The 22,919-nt window shown below is 50.4% G+C and overlaps 1 protein-coding gene across 2 annotated transcripts in view; it reads right to left on the minus strand.

The window, feature by feature from the left end:
• The window catches only part of PHIP (PHIP subunit of CUL4-Ring ligase complex), a 2,061,705-nt gene that overhangs the window by 1,938,799 nt on the left and 99,987 nt on the right, over positions 1 to 22,919 (minus strand). For both annotated transcript variants that reach the window (XM_078648101.1, XM_078648100.1), the window contains exons 5-6: positions 8,558 to 8,708; positions 8,249 to 8,347 (exon numbers count right to left, since the gene is read on the minus strand). In XM_078648101.1, coding sequence (XP_078504227.1) covers positions 8,249 to 8,347; positions 8,558 to 8,708 — 250 coding nt within the window. The remainder of the gene's footprint in view (positions 1 to 8,248; positions 8,348 to 8,557; positions 8,709 to 22,919) is intronic.

The raw sequence follows: 22,919 nt of genomic DNA on the forward strand, positions 1-22,919 counted from the left end.
GTTTTTATCGCCCTCCGAAAAGTCAAAAGGTCCTCCATCAAACGAATTTCAACAGGGAGGGAGTTCCATGCTGATGCAGCCACGACCCTGAAAGAACGGCCTCCCATACGGCTGAGCCTGAATCTGGGGACCACTGCAAGGGCCAAACCCTGGGAACGGAGACTGCGGGTGGGGACATAAAAGGAAAGGCAGCTCGACAAAATTTCCGGGCCGATACCTCTCAGAATCTTAAAAGCAAGACACAAGATCTTAAAGAGAATGCGCTTCCTAACCGGAAGCCAATGTAAAGAGCGAAGGACACCTGCCACAGAACTAAATCTGGGCAGGCCAACAATCGCTCTCGCCGCGGCATTCTGAACCCGTTGCAAACGGGTTAGTTCGGCCTGGTTAGCCCCAGCCAGGAGAGAACTGGCATAATCCAGGCGAGAGATGACAGTAGCCTGGATCACCAGTTGCCTGGTTGGGGCATCAAAGAACTTGAGTACTGGTCTCAAGCCCCTTAGAAGTCCAAAACAACAGGCCGCAGTCTTTTGTGTGTGCCCTACAAAGGAGAGGCCGGCATCCAACCATACCCCGAGATTTTTCACCTCCGACACCGGGGTCGGAGTAGGTCCCAGCTCTGAAGGCCACCATTGGTCGCCCCACAGCTCCACTCCCTTACCGACGACCATCACCTCCGTCTTTGTGGCATTAAGCTGAAGGCAATTGCCTGTCAGCCAACTAGCCACCGCCTTCAGTCCAGACTGAAACCTGGGGGCCGCAATTTCCGCGTCCCCGCTGAGAGTAACCGCCAGCTGTGTGTCGTCGGCATATGAGACCAAGGTTAGGCCCCACTGCCTAGCGACATCAGCCAGCGGTCTCACGTAGAGATTGAACAACGTGGGACTCAGCGAGGACCCTTGCGGAACCCCCATGGCCAGCGGTTGGTAGTTGGACTTGAAGGGAGGAATGGCAACACAGAAGGAGCGGTCGTCTAAAAAGGAGCGGAACCATTGCAACACCTGACCGCCAATACCAGTCTCCTCGAGCCGGTGCAGGAGGATGCTGTGGTCCACCGTGTCAAAGGCGGCGCTAAGGTCTAACAAAATAAGCGCCGCCGTTTGACCAGCATCCAACCTTGCCCGGAGATGTTCCACCATCACAAGTAACGCGGTTTCCGTACTGTGCCCAGCACGGAATCCGTTTTGTGTGGGATCGAGGGCATTGGTTCGTGCCAAATGCTCAGACAGGGCCAGATTGACGTGGGCCTCAGTAATCTTGGCTGGCCAGGGTAGCAGCGAAATGGGGCGGTAACTTTCAGGCTTAGATGGGTCCAGAGTGGGCTTTTTAATAATTGGGGACACCACAGCTTGTTTCCACTTAGCTGGAACTACTCCCGTTTCCAAGGACAGATTGACAAGGGAGCATATAACTGAACGCCCCATAAAAGCCTGATCCCGAAAAAGAGCAGGCCTTACCGGATCGGATGGGGATCCGGATTTAACTTGCAATGCAAGTTTGTCAAAGCCGTCCGAGGTGAGGGGGGGGAAAACAAGCAGAGTAGTCTGATGGTGAGCCCCATTGATACTTTCCTCACTGTGCCCTGTACCAGAAAATGTCCGATAAATGGCTTGCACCTTCCCTAAAAAGTAGGATGCGAGGGATTCACAGTGGGAAAGAGAGCTTTCGGTCGTAGAGGTGATCCGCTTCGTCGTAAGATCTTTAACGGCCTTAAAGATGGCTTTCGACGGATTAGAACTGTTCCGGAATTCAGCGGCATAGAAGGCCGCACGGGCTCGGCAAATAGCACGATGGTATAGCTTAACGGACCTGGAGTATGCGGCTTTTAGGTCAGCCCCATAGGTCTTCCTCCAAGCCCTCTCAGCCCGTCTACAGGCACCCTTTAAAGCCCGAAGGGCGCCATCGTACCAGGGGCTCGACTCTCGAGAATTGATTTTAGTTGATACAATAGGTATCAGAGAGTCCAAGGCCCTGGTGATCCAAGAACAGAAGAGGTCATACCCCTTTTCTACAACCGTCAAAGGGCCGAGCGGCTCCTCTAATAGAAGACGATGAAAGTCTTCTAACCGAAGCTTTTTCCAAGCCCTCTTCTGAACCCGTCTAGCCGAAGAGATGGAAGGGGTGGCAAAGACAGGGCATAGGATGGATACCAAGAAGTGGTCTGTCCACTCCACCGGTGAAACAGAAGTAATTTGAATCCCCGGCAGATTAGTGAACAAGGGATCCAAGATATGCCCCCCTGAATGGGTAGGCTGGGAAACCATCTGAGGGAGTTGAAAGGCCTCCAAGTCAGAGGAGATGGAACGTACCGTCAAGCCAGAGAGGGTGTCGAAATGCAGATTTAAATCTCCCATGATAGAAAAGTTGGCACAGTCTGCAGCCAGAGGGCCAACTATATCAGGGAAAGCATTCCTAAACACCACATCACTGCCGGGTGGCCGATAAACGACCATACCGGACAGGGTAAACTCAGGGCTGACGGAGACCTTGAACAGGGCACTTTCACACCCAGAGATGCTTAGGGCAGTCCAGACACAGGGATAGATAGATTTTACCACTAAGGCTACACCGCCACCCCTACCCCGCCTATTCAAGGTGTACATCGAATAGCCGGGTGGGCAAGCTAGATTAATGATAGCGGTATCAGCATCCTGTAGCCATGTTTCAGTCATGGCAAATATATCTGGAACTTCCTCCTCAATGAGGTCATAGATGTTCTGGTAGTGTTTCAACACCGACCTCACATTCAAGTTCAAAATCTTCAGGGCAGTAGGGATATCGGCAGTACGGCAGGTCTCCGAAGGCAGAATCCCTGGGAGAGAACGCGGAGAGTCAAGAGCCCACCCATTACAAGGGCAATGGTATGGGCCACGCAATGGGTGTACCGGTGGAAGGGTACAACAGCAACTTACCTGCCCAATGGCCAACAGGCAGTCCCGTGTGTACGCCCGCATGATGGACCCCGGCGGAGTAATAGTTGAATAGACGAGAGCCAGAGCCAGCCACGTCCAGCACGTCCTGTCGCGGACGGGCGCAGACGGGCAGGACTCTGGCTTGACTCAGGCGCGAGTCAGGCGCCACCGCTACGCGTCACCGCTGCGCGACACGAGCGAGCTTTAAGTAGGGCTCACCTGTGGTCATTAACAGCGCTGGAGCGCTGAACCAATGGCACACTCGACCCTTGCCTCCCCCAAGATGGCGACCGGGCGCCAGACACAAGAGATGTAAGGTAACAGGTCCGCTCAAAACGCGGTGGGGGGCACAATTAACATGCAAGTGTGTGGGCACAGCGTAGAGGAGTTAAAAGCAGGGAAAAAAGCAATTTAGGAAATAAAATACTAAATGCGGTAATTTTAAAAACGAAGCTGCGCTTACACGCAAATTACTGCAGCATAGCGCGCGTGCGTGCTAATACCTTTCCAGGGGCAGAGCTAAAGAAATGCTCGCCTTAAGTAGGGCTCACCTGTGGTCATTAACAGCGCTGGAGCGCTGAACCAATGGCACACTCGACCCTTGCCTCCCCCAAGATGGCGACCGGGCGCCAGACACAAGAGATGTAAGGTAACAGGTCCGCTCAAAACGCGGTGGGGGGCACAATTAACATGCAAGTGTGTGGGCACAGCGTAGAGGAGTTAAAAGCAGGGAAAAAAGCAATTTAGGAAATAAAATACTAAATGCGGTAATTTTAAAAACGAAGCTGCGCTTACACGCAAATTACTGCAGCATAGCGCGCGTGCGTGCTAATACCTTTCCAGGGGTCTTCTTCATGGTTGGGGAGAGGAGTTCGATGGACGCGGGTGCCCAGGAGGTGAGGATCGGTTTCTCGGCGGTGGTGGGTGATGTGGTGCTATTTTCTGCTTTCTCGCTGAAGTTGTCGTAAAGGGCCTTGATCTTCAGGAGCTGAGTTTTTCGCAGAGTTCCTGGGAAGGTGTGATGTCAGTGGCTTCACAGGTGGGTTTTGCCAACTGCTGAATGACGTTGAACAGTTCTTTGACGTTCGATGAGTTGTCTTGACTTTGTCTCTGATGAAGGTCCTTTTGGTGTCCCTTATATGCTGGCGGTAGTCCTTCAGGGCGCTCTTGTGGTTGTACTGTGCTTCCGTGGTCTTCTGGCTCCTCCAGGTTTTCCCCAGGCGTCTGCAGGCGCGTCTGGCTTCTTGGAGTCCGGTGGTGAACCAGGCGGCCCTCAGAGGGCATTGCATGGCAGTGCGGCGGAGAGGTGCTTGCTTGTCGAAGTTGGGGTTGGTTGCGTCCTCGGGGGGGTGGGAGGGGGGTCTTGGTGGAGGTCAGAGTTCAGGTGCTCATCGGTGACCTTACTCCAGTTCCGTCGCGGCGGGCGAGGGGCTGGTTGGGTGTGGTGGTGGTGTTGAAAGTGAAATGGACGCAGTGGTGGTCAGTCCAGCGGGGCTGGGTAGTGTGGCTGAAGCTGATGTTTGATCCTCCCACGAACATGGGTTGAAGGTGTGGCCTGCTCTGTGGGTGGGAGTACTGACGGGTTGTTTCAGTCCTAGGATGGTGAGGTTCTCGAGCAATGTGTGGTGGAGTCAGGGTCCTGGCTGTTTGAGGTGGAAGTTCAGGTCCCTGCGCAGGATGTAGTCCGTGGAGGTGATGGAGTGGGGCGAGGCGAGCTCAGCAAAGGTGGTTACGGGCTGGGTGTGGGGTCCTGGCGTTCTGTAGTTGAAGGTGCCACATAGAGTGGTCCTGGGGCTGGTCTGGAGCTGGAAGTGGAGGTGTTCCATATAGGAGTGGGGGGTCGCTCGTGCTGGATGTGGAGAGTCATCTTGTGCGCGATGCCAATTCCTCCTCTCGGGTGGTGTGGGCGGTCCTTTCTCTGGAATTTGTAGCAGTCGGGGATTGTTGTGGCGATGTCTGGGCCCGAGGTGGCGTTGGTCCAGGTTTCCATGAAGACTACGACGTTGGGCGACAGGGTGCCGATCAGGTCCCAAATCTCTATGGCATGTCTGTGTAGGGAGCGCACGTTGAGAAGGATGCAAGTCAGGGTTTCAGTGGGTTGTTCAGTCGGTGGTCCTTTGGTGGCTGCAGGCGTCTTGTCGATGGTGAAAGATCTTCGGCAGTGTCTGTATGAGAACTGTCCATGTGTCATGTTGTGTGAGAATCTTACGCAGGCGGCGTGGCCTCCGGGGTTGTGAGCGTGGAGGGTGGATGAGTCGTATCGGTGGGTACCAGGAGGACAATGGTCCCTGGCGCTTGTCGGGTCGCGGACGGGTGCAGATGGGCTTGCCTTAGGCGCGTTCGCTACGCGCGACCACGTATCGGTCGCCATTATGGAGAGGGGGGGGGGGGGGGGGGGGAGGAGTAGAGGGGGGGGGGCGGGAGTAGAGGTGGAGGCAGAATTGGTGCTGGATCAGGAAACTGGGCGAGTGCAGGACACGGCAGAAAGCAGGAAGCGCGAAGGCGCAGAATAACAGTAATACCACAGAATTACAAAATTACACAGAATTACACAGCTCAAAAGAAACACAAAAGGCCTGAGGCAGAGTCGGGCGAAAGGCTCGAACTCTGCTTGTGACGGACTGCGGGCGTGAAATCAGCTGGCAGAGCTGCCGTGGAGAGTGCTGCCTGCACCGGAGATCAATGCTTTACACGTGCTCCCCCGCAGCTGTCGCCATTATGTAGGGGAGGGGGGTGGGAGTAGAGGTGGAGGCGGGAGTGTGGCTGGGTCAGGGGGCGGGGCATGTGGAGAGTGCAGGACACGGCGGTATTAGAATGACACCCTATCTGTATTGAGCTACCCAGTTAGAAAAGGATACATTTGTGTTCACCAAGCAGACCTCAAACATAGCAAAGACCCTGCGTGAAACAATCTTCCGAAGTGTCGCTCCCGCCCTTGAGATCTACAAGGCCACTGGTTCCATTTTGTGTGGTGTCGAATTATGTTGGTCCTCTAACCAGAATGGTTTTGCTATGGTGGAAGACAGGTTTTTAAGGGCTTTACTATCAGTTCCCAGGAGTACTCCACTTACACCCATATATTTGGAATTCGATAGGCACAAGATTTCACATAAAATCGAATGCAGATTACTAACTTTTTGGTATTGGTTGTGGATCACTACAGAATTGGAACCCTATCCTGTTGGTGCAAGAGATCTTCGAGAAGATCTCACAGTTCCGCACCATCAAATTGCTCTTACAGAAGTTGGGTCTCAACATTTATTCGTCGTCCGGGACAAAAAATATTATATCCAATTAATGACATAGGACGCCGAGAATAAGCTATGAAATGGACATGAATATTGTATCTAATTAAAGCATTACAAAACATTCTCGGTAAACATAGTATTTATACCCCACCCCGAACAATATTTACAGTTTCAGTTAGAGCACAGTGCAAGGCGCTGTATCCGCCTTTCGCGATTGGGAAATCTCCCTTTAAAAACATATACAACTAGATGGGACATCACAAACAATTCTTTAGGCAAATGCGACTTCTGCAATGGCGGTCCACAAGATTTGTATCATGTATTGCTAATTTGTCCTAACCCGATACTGGTAGAGGCTCGGCGTCGAAAGCCAATCAGATTAAGATATAATGCTATGTTAGAGCAAGATGTAATCACGGTGTGCCAGTCTCCCCCAATGAATTTGTTTTTTTATAACTTGTTCAAGTTTTTAAAGAGTTTCTTAAAGTTATTTTAAAGAAAAAGAGCTCAAATATAATAGTTTTAACTATTGTCGGTGGTTCGTAAGGACCACAAACTACTATTACTTGTCTTTCCTCATAGATAGCTTTTTTAAATGTTTTTAATAACATAACCTTATATTTTCTATATTATGTATTTGTAGACTTTAGTGGAGGTCTGAATCAAATATAATTATTTGTCATTTGGTCCTCCCGAGAGGTGTACACTTTCCAGAGATAAGAGCAAAAACTTGTATTGGGGGACTGTAGCAGTAGATACTGTGATCAAGAGCATAGGCAGTCTCACAATGTATTTTACAGAATTTAAACCTTGTATGCATGAGGAAATCATTGATAAAATTGTACCATCTGCAGTGCGTAAATTATACTTGCAGGTCAGGCCTTACACCCTCCTGGTCAAAGCCTTCAGTTCCAACTGGCATGGTATGAGGGAGGGGGGGTGGAGAGGGGGGGGCAGGGGGGCCAGCAGTGCCCGTCATGTCAAGGGAGTAAAGAATCGCTGGAACACATTGGTTTTTTTGCACTCATTACAATAGGCTTTGGGTCAAGTGGATTGTGCCTCTTTGTAAGAATATTGGTACCAGAAGTCATTTGGCTTGCTTCAGAAGTTTGAGAACAAGTAGAAACAGAGTCCATGTATTTAGTGTGGCCAAATTTCTTATGGCTAATGAAATGATGTGGACGTGAGGCTGTTACAACTCCTTTCCGTGTATGGTTCCCATTGATGAGGACATTGACCTGGTACTCTGAATCCCTAAACCTATTGGATCTACAGAGCTTGGATTAGTGTTTTTATTTCATTGGAACGTTTGAATATTTGTCATTCATGGCAACAGCTGCTGGTCTGTTTCTATTCAGATGACTTGTACAGTTGGTTTTATTTTTGCTTCATGATCTTTGTGAACGAAAATAAAGCATTTTGTATTGTATTGCATTCATGAGCACCAAGAAATGTGACTTTTCTAGGCACCAACCTTGGAGCACCCAATCATCAGCACTGAAATCAGTGGTTCGGTCCACCAAGCATAGGTTCTTGTAAGCAGTGGACCTCGGCGACAGACATTCAAGACAGTAGAAGCTCTAGTTGATTTGTCTTTTTGTGTACAGGATTGATCCGGGGGGGGGGGGGGGGCGGTTTGACAAGAGATGAGAAAACCAGGATTTCAAATGCCTGCTCGACATATAGCATGTGCAAGAAACAAGTGAACTGGAATCTCCATTACTATCCTGATAAAGCGCAACATAAAACATTTTTTAATATATTAAGATGGAGTCTTGAAAACAACAGGACTTTGTACCCACTGGAAAATTCAAATTTTACCATTCAGGTCCTTGATTGACTTACAATATTTTTCTTAATTGCCTAAGAATTTCAGTTGAGCTCTAAAAATGTAATTCATTGGGACAGCACAGAAAACTAGTCGGTGGGAACCCAGCATCTGAGGACATCAACTCTCAGACTTATGCCACATTGGGTGGTGTCTGCGTGGGGTACTGGAACTATGAAGAAACCATTCTCAGAAATCGGGTTTGTGTTTAATCACTCAAGTCACATAACATCAATAATCAGAGTTGAGAATTTACTTACCTATACCAGGTGGGGTTCCAAAATTCACAGGCGTCTCTGGAGGCCTACCACAATGCAATGCTGCAAGAGCACTTCCTTTCCATACAACATGTTTGCAGCCTGTCAACATAAGATACAATAATCATCGATTTGAGTGCAGACTAGGTTGTATTTACAGGATTCCGGTATTAAATACATACAAACTATTTCCACATTGGATCACATTTAAAGTATATTGGAAGAATCCAAAAAAGCATTAGTCATGCTGTTATATATATATAGCTGTAGCTTTTACAAATATGATGCAGAATTAAGAAACCAAAGCCTTACTTTTTTTCGTCCTCAGCAAAGACTGACTTCCAGCCCCTAATAACGTCTCTACTCCAGGAACACTTGATGGAATATCCTGCTCTAGAAGTGGACCTAATCGATGGCATATTTGCAGTAGATGATCTGGCGCCAAATGGCGGTAACAGTTCACCTATGTTATAATACAAATGGAATAGATGGTGAGAACAAACAAAGACCAGAATAGTTACACAGTATCCAAACACGTATTTAATTTTTTTTCCCCAAGTGATACTAAGTGTCAACTTTTTTTTAAACTTTGCTGTAAGGTAATTTGGAATGAGCTTATTTGCCACAAGGTATAACTTGGACTACTTAGTACATGAAAATAACAAGCAGAACCGTTGACTGAAATGATTCCTTCTTACACTCGAGGCGGGAGCCTGGTGAATACTACTAAGCTGTTCCTGCCACTAGCACTTAAGTAACCCTTGCACCTGAGGCGGAAGCCGGGTGGTAGACTGCCTGCATTTTTTAAACATTGTGTTTTTATGTTTTGATTTGCGGCGCATTTTGACACTGACATTTTAAAAATCAGCCCAATGCCTTAAAAATATATATTGCATTACCTACGCGTGTCCCTCCGAGCTCACAGACGATTAGGTACTGTGGCCGGTAACGCGGGACCAGCCCCCTGACAACTCCGGTGGGGAACTACAAGTCCCAGCGCCCTTGCGCTGTAGAAGGGACTACAAAAAAGATGGCCACCGCTTCGCGCAGCGTACGCGAGCAGCGGGCGCGCCATTGTCGCGTCTGAGTCTAGCCCGCCTGCGCCCGTCCGCGCCTCGGACGGGCCCAGGGCCATGGCTCAGTTACCTTCACCATATGATGAACAAGATCAGTTAACATCTTATATAAATTTAGGTGGAAGTAAACACAGGCTTACACCCATAAAATATAATTCTGAGCAGCTGTGTGCTTTGAGACCTCCCCTGACTACTACTTGTAACACACTGCACTTAGGGAGGGTAAAGGCAGTATGTCCAAATTGCAATTTTTCAATAACTCCTATTGGGACAAAAGCGACTGAAAAAAGAGATAGATTGAAAAAATATCCTGAGCCTAAAATAAAAACTTTTTCTTTTCTTAGCTTGAATTATCGTTCCCTACCTAAACATAAAGCTGAGATCTTTAACCTATTGATTGGCAAAGAACCCGACGCCCTGTTTCTAACAAACATGGCTTCAGGAAAGTTTAGGGCCTGAAACCGCCGAAGCCCTCCCAGATCAATATGCCATTGTAAGAGTAGATCGAAAAAAAATGAGTCTGGTGGAGTGATCGCTATTATATTTAAGAAAGATTACAACTGCGAGCTTATTAAACTACCTTGTCCAGGCTGTGAAGCAGGCACTTTTAAACTTGCTCTTGCCCCGAATTACACATTATCTGGAGCACTTATATACCGTCCTCCAGGGACGGCGACAAATTGGGTGACAAGCCTTCCTGATCTTATTGGTCCTTTGGTTATGAAAACTGCTAATTTTTCTATTATTGGGGACGTGAACCTACACTTAGACAATTCAAACTGTCAAAAAGCCACAGAACTTATAGCGGACCTAGCATCCCTCAACTTAATCTTGAGAAATACAGGACCAACACACAGTGCAGGGCACTTTCTTGACCCGATCTTCTCTAATATTAATGATATGACCACCTCCCATGCTCTACCTATTGATTGGTCAGATCATTATCTCATCAAATTTTCATTTCAAATCACACTGCCTAGTAAGGAAAGCATACCTGTGCATGATCAATTCATTAGAAATTGGAAGAAATTCGACATTATCACTTTAAATACCTTCCTTGATACACGTACCCCTTGCACTAAGGCATCGGTTCAAAATCTGTCCGTGACAGTTCAAAAGTGGCTCATGACAGCCATTGACACATGCCTACCTAAAACTAAATTGAAATGCAAAAACCATCGATCTCCTGCTCCATGGTTTAATGAAACACTGAAGCAAGTAAAAACTAGGTGCAAAAACTCTGAACGCATGTGGAGAAAGACCTATTCTCCAGAAGCTAAAAAAGAATATAAAGTCAAATTAGCTAAATACCAAGCGCTCTGTAGTAAAGCTAGAGCGGAATTTGTATGTACTACTATTACGGAGGCCCTAAATCAATCAAAAATACTCTTTAAAATGGTGAAAGAACTAGCCGGCTCAAAAACAGAACAAACCCCGCCAGATTTAAATAAGCAACAATGCGATCTATTAGCCTCGTTCTTTGTCAATAAAGTTGACAAAATTTACTAAGAAATTGAACTAGCTCAGAACATAGGCCACCCGGCCAACATGACCTCCCCTAATGTATTTCCGATGCCCCGTCTAGTATAATAGAAAGTTGGCCCGTGCTTTGCACTGACACTGTCATTGAGCTACTTAGTACCATCAAATCAGGATCACCAAATGACCCACTACCATGCTCGGTACTAAAACAACTTAATAAGAAGTCTATGGACATAATCACAGACCTTTTAAATGGATCCTTACAGGAAGAATGTGTGCCAAACGAATGGAAACACGCTATGATCCACCCATTGCTAAAGAAAGCTGGAGCTGACCCTTATCTGCCCTCAAATTTTCGACCAATCTCCTTATTACCCATATTTGCTAAAATACTTGAAGCATATACACCGTTCCCTCACAGAATTTATTACAACCCAAGATTTGCTATCTCCTCAACAGTCAGGCTTTCGATCTGGTTTCTCTACGGAGACAACCTTACTTGGTGTCACAGAAAACATTCGCTCCATGTTGGACAGAGGTGAAACAGTGGCATTAGTATTATTAGATCTTAGTGCCGCATTCGATACGGTATCACATGCTGTATTAATGCGAACACTATACTTAATGGGTATCAGAGGAACTGCCATCAATTGGATTAAATCCTTTCTGGACAAAGGCACTTTTCAAGTTCTCGCGCTCCGCTTGTTCAGACGTCCAGATGTTTAAACATGGAGTACCACAGGGCTCCATATTAAGCCCTTTACTATTTAACCTATACATGAGTCCGCTTGCAAAGGTAGCGGAAGAGGCGGGACTACAAATGTTCTCCTACGCCGACGACTCACAACTGCTCTTCTCACTTTCGTCTGCGAAAAATGACAGCCCATCTATTCTAAAACAAGGACTTATGAAAATTGCAAGTTGGATGCAAGAGAACTTTCTTAAATTAAACGGTGACAAGACCGAAGTAATGATCCTAGGTAAAGATAAACAACTATGGGGCCCCCAACATTGGCCACAAGAAATGGGCCTTCTTCCGGTTCCGGTAATGCAGGCCCGTAACCTTGGTATCATTGTGGACAACTCCCTTAATATGCACCAACAAGCAGTGAAGACATCTGCTACCTGCTTTGCAATTTTAAAATGGCTTAAAAAGATCTGCTGGGTGGCCAAGATGGCGACGGAGTAGGACGTGCTTCTTGTCCCCTCCGGCGCCGGGCCTTACATAGCCTTGTCCAGCGTTGACCCCAGGAGCTCCTCTGGGCTATAGATCGCTCCGGAGCCTTCAGTGAGCGGTGGCTGGCGGCGGAGTGAGCTCCGACGCTCCTAGTGCCCGAGGTCGTGGGATTGGAGCAAGCTCGTGGGATCGGAGCTGGCGGCAATCCTCGAGGCCTGTGAGGCGCTGAGAGCTGAAGCGCCGGACAGAGCTGCGAGGAGCTCTAGTGGTACTCGGCGAACGGTGGTGATCGGCGGCACCTCATCTTTGCCGCGGGACGCTACAGGGGCCAAGCGGCAGCGAGAACGGACACGGTTGGAGCCGTGGCCTTGAGCTCCGGGAGGGGGCGGGGCCTATCGCCCGTGGGCGGCGGGCCCTACGGCACGGCCGGCGGACTAATTGAGGCCGGGGACTGAGGCCTGGTCCGCGAGTCGGTCTGTGCTGCTTCTGGGGTCCGTCCCTCCGCGCAGCAGCCTGGACAGTGCGCGGCAGCTGGGACGACCCCGAGGGGAGACGATTGGCCCCTACAGAGGTGAGCAGAGGCGGTCACGGGGTGGAACGTTCGGAGGCCCCTGCTTGGAACAGAGTGTGCCTGATCGGCTTGGCACGGCTGTTGGTGGCTGAGAGGAGACACAGGGCAGTGCGAGCGCTCGGCCCATCGGCGGTAAGCCCTGCTACAGGACAGTGACGGAGAAGGCTGCAAGTCCGCAGATCGACCAATCCGGTGAAGTAACGCTGTGTCAGGCTGGTGAGGCTTTGGGGCCCCTTGAGGGTCTCCTAGAGAAAGGTTGTGCCCAGAGGGCGGCTTTCCCTCGACCGGGCCTAGCGGCGGACCTGCGTCCAGTGGAAGGTGCGCTTCGGTCGGCTCACACGCCCGGGAGGCCTGGCTGGCACTGAGACCTCCGGCAGGACTGCTGTGGACACGCCGCCACGCGCCTGCCTTCCCGGGGTGTGATTCCTGTGTGCTGGGGCTTTGAGGTCTACCGGCTAGAGACACCTGATTCATCTTGGACTTTCTGACGGCAGGCTCTGGTGAACTTTGCTCCCCTGTGCACCGATCTTTTGGCCTGCCACCGGTGGTGGACTGCAACAACGATGGCCACCTCCCTACGCAAGGGGAAGCCTGGCAAGGATGGGTCAGCTAAGGGCTCTCAGCCCCCGGCCTCCCCCGGCCCTAGCGCGTCTCCCGGGAGGTCTGACTATGAGGCCCCAGCTACTAAGGCCTTCATGAAGGAACTCTTCGCCTCCATCAAAGATGATATTGCCGAGCTCCGAACCCAGCTAACTTCGGATCTCCGCGAGGTGCGGAGGGATGTTGACGGTCTTGGGGAGAGAGTGGCCACTCTGGAAGACCATGACCTCAGCATGGCCAATGATGTCCACCTGCTACAACAGGACGTGCTCCGGCTCATGGAACAGAACATAGATCTGCAGGCCCACGCTGAGGATCTGGAGAATCGTTCTCGCCGGAATAACATCCGCATTCGAGCGGTCCCTTGGGATGGCGAAGCGGGAGATCTCAGGGGATATGTGCAGGCGCTCTTTCTTCAGATTTTGGACGAGGAAGATTTGCAGGACATCAGAATGGATAGAGTCCATAGAGTGGGGCTGCCCAGGCGGAATGGGGGCCCTCCCCCTGACAAACTTGTGTGTGTGCACGACTTCCAACTCAAGGAACGAATCCTCAGGAAGGCGCGGGACATTCCCTCCCTGCAATTCCGGGACCATCGTCCTCAGCTTTATCAGGACTTAGCCGCTTCGACGCTCCAGAAGAGGCGCGAGTTTCGACCGGTCACTGCTTATTTGAGAGAGCACAACATCTCCTACTCGTGGGGCCACCCCTTCCGCATAGTCTTCCGTTGGCAGAATAGACTGGCACAGATTCAATCTCTCCGGGAAGCGAAGGTACTCCTGGGGATTGAGGAGGAGACACCGGCGCCGGAACATCGCAGTCCTTCACCACGGAGACGACACCGTTCCTCGTCTTGGCATAGAGTGTGACCGGAGGCGAGCCGCAGGAGGCCTGACCACATGACTAGCCAGCAGGAGCGTGGGAGTGCAGTGGCGTCAGTGGCCTCTGCCACGCTGGCGTCGTCGCAGCAGAGCTCTGGGGCGGCCTGATCTTCGGGCAGCTCACCTCGGTGCCAGAGGGGCACGCACATTCAGGTATCGGGGTTATGTATGTACTTTTCGAGAAGACACCCCGCCCTTAGGCCTTGGGAGATCCGATGTTTGGTCCCCATCCACACCCCCAGGGGAGTTTCCGTCAGGGTATGTTTCTTTCGGGACTCTGTTTGTTTTTGTCCTGGGTCTTTGGGGAGTTGGGGGGTCGGGGAGGGAGGGGGAGGTGAAGGGGTGGTCTGACTGGGGTGGGTGTTTTGGTGGGACTGTTTGTGGTGACGACGATTGGCGGCTTACTGTCCGGGAGGATGGGTTGCGGGCTGTATATTGCAGGTTCTGGACGGCATCTGTCATTCCATATGGTGTTCCAGGGAGCCCTCTTAGCCTCTGTGTCTGGAGGACTTGGCCGCTGGAGTCTTGGAGCTGGGGAGGGTGGTGGTGTGGGAGGGACTTGCCTCGGGGTGAGCTGGGTGAAACGCCTGTCGTGAGAAAGTGTGGGAGTTGCGTGAACTGGGGAATGCAGGGAATTGTGGATCTAGCTGCTGTGGAGCGGGGGGCCTGACATATCCTTATGCCTCTTAGCATAGGCACCTGGAACGTAAAAGGTCTTAACTCCCCGCAGAAACGACAAAAACTGTGGAAATATCTGCTGGACCATCACTTAGATATCGTGGGCCTCCAGGAGACCCATCTAGCCCGTAGGGACGAGCTCCGGCTTAGTCATAAACAGTATCCTCTCATCTATAGGTCCTCTGCCTCCACTAAGCACAGGGGGGTGGCTCTGCTGTTTCGGGCCTCCATTCAATTCCAGCCTATGGGAGTGAGTGGTGACAAAGACGGCAGGTGGTTGATGGTCAAGGGGATGCTTTGTGGCCAACTGTGTACATTTGTGGTTGTCTATGTGCCCAATGCCCAGCAAAATAACTATGTCCAGGGATTATTAGATAGGATGGGGAGCTTTGTTGAGAGACATCTGGTTGCCATGGGGGACTTTAATATGGTATCGGACCACGCTCTAGACAGTTCCCGGGCCCAGAGGACGGAATCTGGTATTTTTTCCATCACGACGAACGACAAGATGGGGGAGTTGGGACTCATAGATGCCTGGCGTGCTGTCCACACACAGACTGGGGACTATACCTTTTTCTCCCACGTACATCATACATATTCCCGCATAGATTATGTGTTTTTGAGCCAAGCCCTCAGGGGAGATGTCCGCGATTCTAAGATTTTCCCGCTCTCTGTCTCGGATCATAGCCTGTTGGTACTTCTGCTGCAATGGTCACCGAGGGGGGATGGATATCGGAAGTGGTACTTCCCGGCTGCGCTTGTACGGGACGACGCCTCCTGTAGGGAACTCAGAAAGGCCATTCGGGAGTTCTTGGCGCTTAACCCGAGCTCGGACACCTCTGTGTTCAACACTTGGGACGCCTGTAATGCCTCCCTGAGGGGCACCTGCATAGGTCTTAATGCGGCCCTTAACCGCTTGCGGAGGGTTGAGCGGGAGAAGCTGGAGGCGGAGCACGAGGGTCTGGAACGGGCTCACAAACTGAACCCTTCCCGCGCGACACTTCGCCCGCTTTCGGCTGTCAGGGGGAAGCTGAAGGCGCATTACAACAACCGCTCTGAGCTTGCCCTCCTACGACTACGTCGCGGTTCGTACGCTCAAGGGAACAAAGTAGGCCGACACCTGGCACGCCAGCTTCGAGAGAAGAGGGAGAGGGAATATATAGGGGGGATTCAGGATCCGGGAGGCTCGGTGCAACAACCGGGATGGAGATAAGGCAGATCTCTTTGGCCGGTTCTATGCGGCACTATATGCTGGTGACTCACTTGACCCTAGTGCACAGGACGCCTTTTTGTCGGGCCTCTCCTTGCCGCAGGTCTCTGTCAGTAGCAACGAACGTCTGACGGCTCCCTTCACTAGGGAGGAGGTCCTTAAGGCGATCAAGGCCTTGAAGCCTAATAGGCTCCTGGGCCGGATGGATACACCGCCTATTTCTACCAGTCGTTTGCCTCTGAGCTAGTTGATTACCTGGTCTCGCTTTTCAACGAAATGGCGGCCTCGGGGGAGACCTCTGGCACTATGGCAGAGGCTATGATCACCGTGATCCCCAAACAGGGGAAGGATCCCTCCAGGTGTGCCTCCTACCACCCCATAGCCCTGTTGAATGTGGACACTAAATTGTACTCCTCTATCATCGCCCGCCGGATGCAAGACCTGATGCCGGCCATTATCCACCCGGACCAGTCAGGCTTTATTAAAGGTCGGCAAACCCATGACAACTTGCGGAGGGTGATGCATTTGGTAGAGAAGGCCTCCAGATTCCGCATTCCGGCCGTGCTGGTGGGTCTAGATGCCGAAAAGGCTTTCGACCGGGTGGACTGGGGGTGTCTGTTCCGCACCTTATCCGCCTTTGGCTTTTCGCACCACTTCCTCACAATGATTCGTGCGAACTATAATCGTCCTACCTCAAGAGTGCTGGTTAACGGTCATCGATCTGCCAGCTTTCCTCATTCCAGAGGTACGAGACAGGGATGTCCCCTTTCCCCTCTCCTCTTTGCCTTAAGTATTGAACGCCTGGCCCTGGCGATACGGGAGAATGACCGCATCACGGGACTCCCCTTCACAGGGGAACAGCACAAAATTTCCCTCTTTGCGGACGATGTCCTGCTGTCCCTTGGGGATCCACTCCAGTCTTTACCGCCTATTCAAGAGGAGCTCTCCCGGTTTGAAGCGGTGGCGGGCTTCAGAGTCAACTTTGACAAGTCACACATCCTGAACCTGACCCTGTCCTCTGCGGAGGTCGACCGGGTGCGTTTACTGACGCCCCTGCCATGGGCCTCCACCTTCCTGATATATCTGGGAGTGCGCCTCACACCTACTGTGGGGTCCCTATTTGCGGCCAACTTTCCCCCTCTGCTGGCTTCGATACGATGTGATCTGGATCGCTGGCAGCCAAAATTCCTTTCATGGCTCGGCAGGATCCATGCTCTTAAAATAGTTTTCCTGCCTAAATTTTTATACCTTTTTCAGGCCCTCCCTATACCTATTGACGTAGCCTTCTTCCGCAAATTGAGGACGCTGATGCTGAAATTTGTCTGGCAGGGGGGTCGGGCTCGAATTCCTTTTACGACGCTGCGCCGGCCGAGGGGAGAGGGAGGCGTGGGGCTCCCTGACCTGCTCTTATACTATAAGGCCGCGCAGTTGCGAGTGATAGTGGAATGGTACCAGCAGCTCTCAGAGAAACACTGGCTGCATATGGACAGGGCCGTGGCGGGGAGGTCCATCTGCGATTTGAACTGGAAGCCAAAAGTGGACCGCCCGAGGAATGCTTACATTAGCACTCCCACTAGCACGGTTCTGAAGGTGTGGGACTCGGTCGCTGGCGACGAACGTTGGACCACATTTCCGTCTCCCTTCACCCCCATTCACTTTAACCCTGCCTTTCCACCGGCCTCGCAGGAGGGACCCTTTCGGCAGTGGCGAGAGGGGGGATGTAGGGTGCTTACGCATTTGTTTCACGGGAGGGCCCCCCTCACCTTTCACAACTGCATGCGCGACTATGGACTCCCGGTCACTGAGCGCTATCACCATGCCCAGCTTCTCCATTGGGCGACATCACCAGGAGTCGGCGAGGCCGCTATGCGTCCTCCTTCTCCTTTCGAGTCCTTTCTCCTACGCACGTCTACGATGAGGGGGACGATCTCCTTCCTATACGGTCTGCTTCTGACCACCACTGTCGCCCCGCGCCCTCGGTACATGAGACAATGGGAGGTGCTCTTGGACCGTGACATCACTGATACCGAATGGAGGTACCTCTGGAGGGATATAGCCACGCACAACCACTCCGTGCGCCTTCGGGAAGCCCATTTGGAGACTATGTATGACTGGTATTTATATCCAGTCAAACTTCACCGTATCTTCCCTGCCTCTTCGGATAGATGCTGGAGAGGGTGTGGCCTACTGGGAGATTTTCACCACATTTGGTGGGACTGTCCAATCATTCGGCCCTTCTGGACGGAGATCCTCGCCCACATCAAGGAGATATTGGGATATCCGATTTCGGATTCGGTGGCCCATGTACTACTGGGTCTCCGAGACACACTGCTGGAACATCAAACTAAGGCGGACAAGCGCATTCAATGGCTATGCTTAGGAGCGGCTAAGCTTACACTGGCGGCGGCATGGAAGAAACCACATGCCCCGGCGATATTGTGGCACGCGAGACTGTGGGAGCTATTGAGCATGGAGAGAATGGCGGACATCTTCCTGGGCGATTTTAAAAACTTCTTATTCCGTTGGGGGCCTCTTGTTAGTTTCTTGTCATCTGGGCTGCCCTCTGCGGTGTGCCCACCCACGCTACGTGCCTTACATCTATTTCAAGTATGACCTGACTGCATGACTATCCTGTTTACTAAAATGTGTGAATGTGGCGTCGTCACCACTGGGGGAGGGTGGGGGTGGGGAGGGTAACAGTTGGGGTCCGTTTGGTGTTACTTGTTGCGACAACGCTCAGCTCTTGGGGATTCCAAGCTTTTGATTCGCTCTGCACCTCGCTTCTAATGCCCACGGACTACTTATGGGCATGCTCTGCGAACTTTCGAATGGACTCTGGACTTGCAGTTGGGCTAGCTGTTGGTCCTTCCAACCTCCTTAGTTGCTCATTGCTTTTTCCCCAATACACTTTACGGTTTCCCCTGTGTGGGATTTGTGGCGGTATTGTCGCCTATTTATTTCCTTTTTCTTGTCCCCCTTTCTTTCCTTCCCTTCCCCCCTTTCTGAAAAAAAAACTTTGAATAAAAACACGTTTAAAAAAAATAAATAAAAAAAAAAGATCTGCTGGATGCTGCCAGAATCCACAAAGAAAACAGTAATCAATGCTTTGATCACATCTAGGCTTGATTACGGCAATGTATTATACTTAGGGCAAAGAAGGAAACGGTTCGCAGACTGCAGACAGTTCAAAATGCGGCTGCGAGACTGTTACGCAAAATCCCTTATATGACATCGACCTGTAAATACATTCGCGATCTACACTGGCAGAGAGTAGAAAATCGGATCAAATTTAAATCCCTCTGCTTTATGCATAAAATCTCCACTAAAACTGCCCCAAAATACTTGCAAAGTCTGGTGCATCCTTACCACACCCTTCCCGAGCCCTACGGTCTGCTTCAGCTAAGCATTTTGTAATTCCCAGAGCCAAACTGTCAAGAGTGGGTGGAAAATCGTTTGCATTTCTTGGACCCACACTGTGGAATGCCATGCCACTTTCTGTACGAAATGAGGCTAGCTACGTGAAGTTCAGGAAAGCCTTAAAGACCTGGCTGTTTAACATCTGAAACATGCCCAGTTAGGAACAAACCATGAATCAGTAGCGCCGGGAAACCCTTTGTTGGGTAGCTGTTGCGCGATACAAATGAAATAAATAAAATAAATCCTTTGGCGGGTTAAACACAAAAATAAGGAGAAAAGGCATTCCAATCAGAGCAAAGCAAAGAGCAGGCACAAAGTCGACTCAGCTTCTATATTGAATGCACTAAAGTAGCAAAAGCTTTCTACTGGTGAGAATTGAAAAGCATACGGATCGTTTTCAGTAAGAAAGGTTCTGTGCCCTGGAGTGTAATTAAAAATAACCATAAGGGATTCGGACATTATCCACATCTCTGTGCATTGTGTTTGTGTTCCATGTCTATGTACAACTGTTGATGTACCACTGCAATGTACTTCATGACTGCCCAGTGTGCGAGCTATTTCAATTGTCTCTAAATTCATATTTTAAGTACAAAGGTGAAGAATCAAGTCCACGATATTGCAGCAGCCAGGGAATAGGAAGTTTAAATGAACACTAAGGATCCTGTAGGAAAGCACCATCCTTGCATGATCACCCCCTCCCCACTTTTCGCTACAATGCGGATGGATAGGACTTTGAAAGTGCACTGGAGCCTGCTACCCAGGCCCCAGTACTCTGTTCCTAAAACTGATGTATGTGAATTGGCAACCCGATTTGGCAAGGACTACAAGTCCCTAGTATATGGTACCACTGGTACCCAGGGCATGGGAGCTAAAGGGGTCACCAGGGCATGAAGCACTGTTTGGGCCCCCATGAGTGACCCAAGTAAACAGATGACCGCAGTTCTGTCAGTGCAGACTGCAGGATCAGTGCAAACAGCTCGAACTCGACTCTGCCCTCACATGTGAGGCAAAGTCAATGCACTATTTTTAATATATGCCAGTCACACCTAAGGAAGGCATCCTGAGCAGAGGATGCAGGGTGCAATATACTAAAGGTGGGGACATATAAATGCAAGCTTAAATGTCCCTATAGTAGCCTTTTCCATTAGGGCTACTATAAGTGATCATGAGTTGGCACCCGGGCACCCTCGAGGTGGCAAGCTCCATTAGGGTACTGCTGCAATATGTCACCCTGACACGATTATCATATCAAGGACAATGTTACATGCATCCAGGTGGCTTCCTTAGAGGAAGCTCGCCTGGTTCCCTCACCTTTCCAGTGCTCTGGCTGCCAGCCAGCAGATGCTGCTGCCAGGACAGAAATCTGACCTATTATGGGCATGTAGGCAGCAGGTCACAGTTTCCTAGGGTGTTGATGTTTTACTGAAGAAACAAAACTGTGTGTTAAATGAAGCCGGTAACATGCACCAAACCCAGGAGGACATTTAAATCGGAAATCTGTGTGTAGCATGAACCTAGAGTTAACAGACCTGATAAATAAGAGTTTAAGCATCTACTACAGATCCTAGGCTCTGAAGGGCAAACCGACTTCATTCTTGCTACATTAATAAAACATAATGAAAATCAACAAGCTGGATAACTTCATCATCAGTTGTGAGTGAGAAGTGGTGTACACAAAAGCAATGGTATGATCAAATCAAAAAGTGTAATTGCAAGAATTAAGGCAATAATTAGAATGGCAAATATCCCACACGTCATTCAGACCTTCAACATACTATGAAAGTTTCCTTCATGAAGTAAGCTTTATTGTATCAAAAATTATTACCAATAAATATGCTTAAAAATACATTTGATCATGGTTAAGAACAGAAAAAACGTCAAGAAAGGTTTTTTTCTAAAAAAAAATTAACAATTATATTTTAACAGACTGTAAGCCTAATCCAAATATCTCATTAATGCATTCATAAATAAAGGAACTCTATTAGTAAAACAGAGTTCGACTGAATCTTTGAAAGTTCCAACATCTGCCTCAACAAAATGTTTCTGTAGTAATATTTTCCACAGTTTTAACAGATTTTGGCAGATATATATGATGTGATCTAATGTTTCTAACCACACCTGAGTCAGGAGCTGTTACTCCTGGGGGTGGAATGCCATGATTACTCAAATTGAGCCAGAGGAATATAAAGTCTGAATCTCGGGAATTATCTTAGCTACAGCTTCTAGGTTGGCATCCAGATATGGTTGCCTGACATAATTTGATAGGAGTTGATAAGTTATTCACTGTGTGTTGGACCCGGCCCTTTGGGCAGGTTCACCCCGAGACTTTTTTGCTTTTTCCTAGCCTGTTCCTGGAACCTGGGTTGGTGATTTTAGGCCTCTGCGCATTTTTTCACTGTGGTACAGTGTAAAGTGCGTGTGCTCTTTGTGTATGTGTGGGGAGTGACCTGCCCTCCCATAGGAATGAATGGGGAATATGTATGCCCATGGTAGTTCCTGATGTGTGGGGAGTGCAGGGTCGAGTTTGATATGTGTGAACTCGTGAGAATGAATGCTGCGTAATGGTGTATGCGGCATGGTTGTGTCTAGTCTAGAAGCGCCACTTTTAGAAGTTGGCATATTTGTGGAATGAGTCTGCTGGCACGTGATTGGCTGGTGAGCCTGGCCCAGGAGTGCCTGAGCCTGCTTGTGGATTGACTGTCCGGTCTGAGGGTGACAGGGGCTGCAGAGCCCCCGGAGGGAGGGGGTCGGAGTCAGGCCATGGATGAAAGACCACATCTGCTGCCAGGGAGGCGGGAGGAGATAGCGCCTGATAGTGCAGGGCTGTGCCTGCCTGACCACCATGCTGGCTCCCCCTCCTGCAGGCCAACTGTCACCTCTGACCCTGATGCTGACAGGAGAGGGAAACCAGAAACACCCAGCGCTCCAGCAACCCCCAGAACTGGTTTAGACCGGGCTCAGGGCCCACTTGCACAAAGACTTCAAAGGACTTCAAAGACTTTTCTGTGTATAAGAAGGGGCTGTGGCCCCTTCCAAAAGGTTCTTGTTTCTAACTTGAATCTGCCAGGGGCGTGCTCTGCCCAGCCCCTGGACTCCTGATGGACTTTCCTGGACTCCTGGGGGGGGGACCCCTCTGCCCTGCCTGGGCTGATGGGGGGACTTGGCTTTGCCCCCCCCTGGGAAGCTCTGGGACCTTTGCAGCAGGGAGAAGCTGCATTTCCCTGCAGAGAGCGTTTTATTTTGACTTGAAGCCTCTTTGCTGCCTGCTGGCGCTTGGGAGCGCTTGATTCGTATGTCTAGCGCCTGGAAGCGCTGTGGGTCTCCCTGAGCGCCTGGGAGCGCTCTGTCTGGTTGCTAGCGCTGGGAGCGCCGTGGATTGCCCGTGGGCGCTTAAGAGCGCTTTGTTTTGCAGAGGCCGGTGCCCACCCGGCATGACCAGCGCAACCGAGGACTTCCCGAGCGCTGGGAGCGCTTTATTTTTAAGGCCGGTGCCCACCCGGCATGGAAATCACCGCCGCTGCCCGAGACGCAGCAACGAAGGGGCCGTGCTAGGATTGGCCCGCGGTTGGGGGCTCGTCCCGG

The sequence above is a fragment of the Lissotriton helveticus genome, chromosome 6, assembly GCF_964261635.1.
Source record: "Lissotriton helveticus chromosome 6, aLisHel1.1, whole genome shotgun sequence".
Lineage (NCBI taxonomy): Eukaryota > Metazoa > Chordata > Amphibia > Caudata > Salamandridae > Lissotriton > Lissotriton helveticus.